Source organism: Lactuca serriola, chromosome 3 (assembly GCF_051521515.1).
Source record: "Lactuca serriola cultivar US96UC23 chromosome 3, Lser_US96UC23_V15, whole genome shotgun sequence".
Lineage (NCBI taxonomy): Eukaryota > Viridiplantae > Streptophyta > Magnoliopsida > Asterales > Asteraceae > Lactuca > Lactuca serriola.
Window position 1 is genome coordinate 106,290,752 of NC_136410.1, and position 6,479 is coordinate 106,297,230.

At 32.4% G+C, this 6,479-nt stretch overlaps 1 protein-coding gene across 1 annotated transcript; it reads right to left on the reverse strand.

The window, feature by feature from the left end:
• Window positions 1-2,746: 2,746 nt before the first annotated feature.
• WUS (Homeodomain-like superfamily protein) lies at window positions 2,747-4,270 on the reverse strand. The gene is made up of 3 exons (XM_079032745.1): window positions 3,671-4,270; window positions 3,468-3,544; window positions 2,747-3,220 (listed from the first exon to the last, which is right to left on the reverse strand). Exons 1-3 carry the CDS (start codon window positions 4,116-4,118, stop codon window positions 2,849-2,851), a joined length of 897 nt encoding a protein of 298 aa, XP_078888871.1. The 5' UTR covers window positions 4,119-4,270; the 3' UTR covers window positions 2,747-2,848.
• Between the last annotated feature and the right edge of the window lie 2,209 nt (window positions 4,271-6,479).

The window sequence follows — 6,479 nt, forward strand, 5'->3', positions numbered from 1 at the left end:
ATGTCAATGTTAGTGAGGTGCATGTGCAACAAGATTATGATGAGGTGGAACTCGCTCCTTTATAGATTGATGCATCAGGAAATGGAGAACCTAGTGAGGTGCATGTCAAAGAACGGGAGGTTATGGAAAGTCCAATTGCAGCCTTTTTGAATAAAATCAGATGGAAGAAATCTGAAAGGATTTTCAAGTTGAGGCTGGGCAAGAGAGTTGGTGATGAGATGCACCTGGGAATTTAATATCTAAACCTTTTAGTCTAGATTAAGTGAAAATGTTGGTTTTTGTGAAATGAACTTGGTATGAAGCATGAAATTATGTTTTTAGGTGTACGTTAATTTGGATGTGATATGAATGGAACTTGATGTGAACTATGGTTGTTTGTATGAAACTATGTTGGTTTATGTGATGTGGAATGCGTATTAAGTAAGTTAGTTGTTATTCTGAGTTATTATTGTGTTATTTGTAAATTGCATGCATGGCAAGGACTTGTGTGGTTAAACTACATGGGAAGGACATATATGTCTAATTTAAATTGACACATATTATGTCCTTATATACTAAGTGTGGTCCATATTTCCTTCTTTTTGCACAAAAGGGACCCTGCACAGAAATCAATTAAATTATAAATGGACAAACTATGGTCCATATTGCCGACAATGTGGTTCCTACAATTCAATTTTAAAAGAAGTACATGCATTTCATTAAGTACAGAAAGGTATATAACTAACAACTTGGATCTTTTATATCATTCATTGAATTTACAAAAGTTCATACAACATTACCCATCTACTGCCATCCCAATACAATTGTTCCCAAACTTCCAACAACTATATCTACCATACATTCCAAATACATAACTATATCAAACAAGCATTCTTCTAAAAACCTGACCATATTTAATAATTGGGATCTAACCTTGAACCAATTCATCCAAAAACAAATCAACTTTTTACCTTCCTGGTCATCTAACCATAAAATATTCAAAGGACTGGCTGGAATTTTATACCATCAACCATAAATACCTTATTTGATCATCTACACTTTAACCACATCCCAATGACTAAAATGAGCAAAACAAAGATGATACACTTAGCAGTTCCAAGGTAAGTCTTCATCACAATGTTTTTCTTTATCAACTCTATCAACTGTCTCTTAAACACTTCCTTCTCTGCGTCCATAGCTTGTTGCAGCTGTATCACCTTCTTTTGAGCCTTCGAAACTTCACTGATATCTTCCTTTTTGTGCACCTCAAACCTCAACTTACGAAGTTGCTGTTTGTAGTACCCCTCCTCCCTTGTAGCGTCTTTCCACATAAAAAACTTACATTTTGGACCTTCAGGTGGCTGATTAAAATGGAACACGAGTATGATTAAGGAAAATGTGCACATTTCCAGTTCAAGATACCAAATAAAGATGTAAGTAAATAGAAGGAATACTCACCAAGGAGAATTTGCAGTTCTAAAACCTTCGAGTTACGTTGCCGCCCGTCCAGGCAGTCCTTTCCACGCTTATTCCGTCTTTACGGTGACATGGTGGACATGCTTCATCATCACGATGGTTTCTGACACCCAAGAGGTTGATCGATCGACCGGATGATGCAAACATTGCTCTAGTTATATCGATTGATTAGAGGGTATCGGAGTGACCTAATTTGGGGTAAGGATGTATCATTTTTTTGTTCGATTGAGGGTTCCATTTAAAGAAGGTTTCCACCGTATATAATGACATAGTTAACTGGTAGTCTACATAAGTCAATACACGTCAGCAGTGACCCGTAAGCCGGATATATTTTCTCTAACTCCCTTAATTAACTGGTATTTACTAACGTTAATGACCAATTTAACACAAAAATAAAACATAAGTGACTAAATTTACAAATTGTCAAAACATTATTGTGTTACAGTACCAAAAACCCTATATGTTATTATGTTAACATGTTTTATATTTATAGAAATATGATCATAAAAGATTAACAAAAAAAAATTACATTTGCATGCGACGGGTAAATACAAACTAAGATATGACATATTAGGGAAGTGGGTGTAAATCTCACATTTGTTTGAGACTAAAAAAGAATAAAAAAAAAAAAAGTGAGATCCGGAACATTTTGTTTAAATCAAATAAATAAACTAATAGCTACAAGGCAAAAAAAAATGATGGGGGTTCCTATTCGCTTACAGATTGAAGGTTATTAATGACTTACTTTTAATACACGAATAGCTACAAAGCAAAAAAAAAAAAAAAAAAAGCAGTTTCTACACTTGAGATTCTCAAATTGGTATTGGTTCGATCCGTCTCGTACTCATCCTAACTGTGACCCAACGTATGTAGACGTTCCTCCTTTTGAGCGAGCGGATCAGTATGCTTGAAGTGGAATATCGGTCTGCATGCACGACTCCACTTAATCGTCTGTTTCGCTAGATGACACATTGCTAAATGAAAAATACCATATCCATATGATGGGCTTCTTAACAAATCATATAGTTTAACTTCATGGTAATTTCGTAGTATGTATCAGTGACATAGTGTGGAACTGATATTTTATTATTAAGTGAAAATTTTATAACGAGAAAAAGGTCAAACGCATAAAATTATATTACATACTCTTAGAAAGGAGTTAATTTATATATATCATATCAAATATCAAATATATATATATATATATATATATATATATATATATATATATATATATATATATATATATATATATATATATATATATATATATATATATATAAAAGGCAGATAATACATAATTCCCATCCATAATTAGCATACATCTATAATTAGTTAATTACTAAATAGTTACATGATATTACCTATCAACGACTCACTAATCAACACATAATCAGTTATAATATCCATATGAGTTGAGGCTAAGTTCAAGTGAAGTCCGGCCATCGGAGCGAAACCAATTTCCACCGGTATAGCAACCTCCATTACTATGCTCTGACATCAACGGCGACTCCACAGCCACAGGCGCCTTCATGTTGATGATATCATGATGGCTGCCTCCCATGGTGGCGCCACCGTTGACTGGAAAGAGAGGAAGAGTCTCCATCTGGGCTGACAACTCTCCTCCTCTGTCGTCGTCTTCCTCCGGTGCTTCATACTCCGGCTTTATCTTCTCGTAAGAATACGAATCACTTCCCACCCATGACCCAAAATTCTGACTTGTTCCTCCGACGACTCTAGATTCTCCTTGTGATATAGAACACTCCTATACATACATTGCACATTTTTCAAGAAATTTTAGTTTTTATACGTTTCAAATGCTTTTCCATTGTTCTAGAGAGTTTGAGTTCAATACTTTTCCGATAATATTCAAGATTTAGTGAAGAAGATAAGAAACACAAATACCCAAAAGTTTTAGTCTAAGATTATCACACATGAGTTCTTTTTCCATTCCGTAAGTTTCGATCAATGGTGTATGCATGCTATATGCATATATGTTTGTGTAGGCATACCTTGAAACTCTTTTCCATGGCGACAGATCCATAGCCATACCCAACAGGCATGAATCCCGTTGAAGAAGAACCTCCCTCTGTACAAAGAAAATCTGAAATATGTAAATAAGTCGACATGAAATATGCTATGTGAAGGTGAAAATTAACGAACAAAATACAAAATTTATACAAATATGAACACAATGGTGGGATGTGACAAATACCCGAAGGTGAGATTTGATGAGTGGTGTAGAGCTTGTGTTGTTGGCTGTAGAATTGAGGTGGGTGGTGGGAATTAACATGCATGTGGTGATGGTGATGGCGGTGATCGGAAAACGGAGATGGGAGGAGGGTGGCGGTGGAAGGAGGAGGAGGAGGTGGAGGTGGAGTTACAGGTACCGGGGTGAATCTTTTTTTCTGTCTTTCACGAGCTTTATGGTTCTGAAACCAATAAAACACATTTTTGCCTTCGATTTTCCCATAATGTCTTAAACGAGCAGCGATTCTCTGAATCTGGTCAGCAGTTGGTGACCTGATTCCATTGTTGTAATAAAGTTCTTTAAGTATTCGAATCTGGTCGCTTGTGGGTGTCCACCTTGTACTACTTTGCCTACATAAATAACTGGTATTGTTTTTGTTTCCTAAATCTTGTTCTTGTTGTTGAGTTTCCATGGTGGTTTTGTGTTAATTTAGTGAATGAAAAGAAACAAGAAGGAAGAAGAAGAAGAAGTGCATAAGTACATAGAGAGAGATGGGAGAGTTTATAAAGAAAGAGGGAGATGGCACATGGAAGAAAGAGAGTATAGAATCAAAAGGAGGATATCTGGAAGAGGACTGAAGTTGACAGACTGATGAAGGAAAAAAGAGGGAGTAGAAAGTGGTTTGCTTGGATGAAAAGCCTTTTCCAATTCCATCATCATCATTTCATTACCTTTCTTTCTAAACATGTCAAAAAAATATCCATTTTGAAAAAGTAAATAGTTATAAAGGTAGTCTAATTCATATAAAAAATATGTTAGATATCAATATATGGTCATATGAACACTTCTTTGAATATAGGGAAAAAAATCATTTAAGTATATATCATTTTTAATAAATGAAGGTTTTTTTTGCCACATGTCATCTTCTCATTCATTTTGACATTTATCATTTTGTGAGAATTTTAGAAATTTTATTTTCCACTTGTCATTTTTTAAGGATTTCCATTTTCTTAAAATAAAATTCAATAAAATTGTAATAGGTTCTATAAGAAAATACAATCATCCTATTAATTTGGTAATAAATTCTCATAAATACCTCAAACGATTTAGTTTCTTTTGCAAATTTTGAAAAGATTACATTATGTTATGTAAATTATTACATTATAAAATATTTTATATTTATATATTGATATTAAAATTTTATTTTTAATAAACTCGTATAATACACGGGTTTCACACCTAGTATATATATATATATATATATATATATATATATATATATATATATATATATATATATATAATATGTATCAAATTGTATATCTTATAATTGACACTGATTTTATCATAAATCTAGCATCTCCTTTGATGTAATAGTGAGTTTCTAAAAATTTTGTGAAAAACCAGATATATAATTTCTTAATGTATGTAAATTCATCCTTGAAGATACACTTGGTCAAGTCATATGTGATTTGTAAGTATAGGATCTGCAATGAAAATGCTTTAGAAAGTGTATATAAGATGTTTATTGCTACTTTTTTTTTTCTCTTTATAAACGACTAAACTAATATTTTCATAGTTGAAATTAAATTTGTTAATATAAAATTGAACACATATCAATGAAACCCTTTCCCTAAATTAGATGATACGATCTACGATTGTCATACAAATTTTATTTTATTATTTACAAAATATACGAGACATTAATATTTATCTTTGTTTGACAAAATTACGTTTACAACAAGCATATATCACTTGTTTAGTAAGCCATGACTTTTACTGTTACTATTCTTCTATAAGAATAATTAGATTTTTTCTATATATTATTAATTTAGTTGAATCTTTATTAATAATACAGGGGACGTTTGTGATGAATGAATGAATGCTACAAAATGGTATGTGACTTTTGGTTGTGTTTTTAAGTATCAATTGGGATAAAAATACTTTGATTCATGCTAAAGGAAAATATTCCTTTGTACTTGTTGATTTGCCCATGGGCAATTTTGTAATTCGGAATGTTTTGTAGCCCCACCCCCATGGGCATTTTTTGCAAATCTTTATTATGATGAGAGCTACATTTCTGGTGGGCTCACATGTAGGTAAAACTAAGTCTCTGATTGGTCACAACTCATAAGACACCTTCAGTCAGTGTCTCTGGTTTTCCTTTTATTTCTCCTTGTATATTAATCAAGAGACTCTTCCATGTTCATAAAATTAATACAACAAAAGACATCAAATATGTATTAGTTTTAGGTAATATCATTCACATTTTTGGATATATTATTTGCCCATAAAGTCTTTACATTTTTATTCTATTATAAATAAAATTATAATTTATTTGTTATTACATAAATTTGGTTTTAATTGGTTATTTCGGGTGTTGTGGAATTATTAAGAACTTCACAACACAAACTTTTTTTTCTAAAACAAAACTAAAGAAACTTTCAAAAGGGATATTGACTTATAAGGGTAATATATTTTTTGATTTGTATACATTTAGTCATTAATTTTTTTTGTCTATATTTTCCTATTAAACTAGTTGAATCGTTCAAAAAACACCATTGATACATGTTATCAGAGGTTTAACCGGTTTCCGACGTATTTGACAGCTCCGAATTATCTTATCTGGCAAGTCTCCGGCGTTCATGATTTTTCCGGCGAACTCAAGAACTCAGGTCTATTCTCTCTTTTTGTCTCTTTCTTAGATCTAAACAAATTTCAAACATAAACCTATATGGGTGTTCAATTTTTCAGATTGAAGAACTCAAACCCAAAAATCAATTCTTCATCTTCATCTTCTTGTGTTCAAACTCAAGAACACACATAAGAGTTT

What these genes read in the sequence shown, in the direction of transcription:
- WUS (XM_079032745.1), bottom strand. Translation starts at nt 4,118, where the DNA reads ATGGAAACTCAACAACAAGAACAAGATTTAGGAAACAAAAACAATACC. An exon ending in TCATCAAATCTCACCTTCGG is followed by an intron (nt 3,545 to 3,670) that starts GTATTTGTCACA and finishes TTCTTTGTACAG; the next exon opens with AGGGAGGTTCTTCTTCAACG. An exon ending in CCATGGAAAAGAGTTTCAAG is followed by an intron (nt 3,221 to 3,467) that starts GTATGCCTACAC and finishes ATGTATGTATAG; the next exon opens with GAGTGTTCTATATCACAAGG.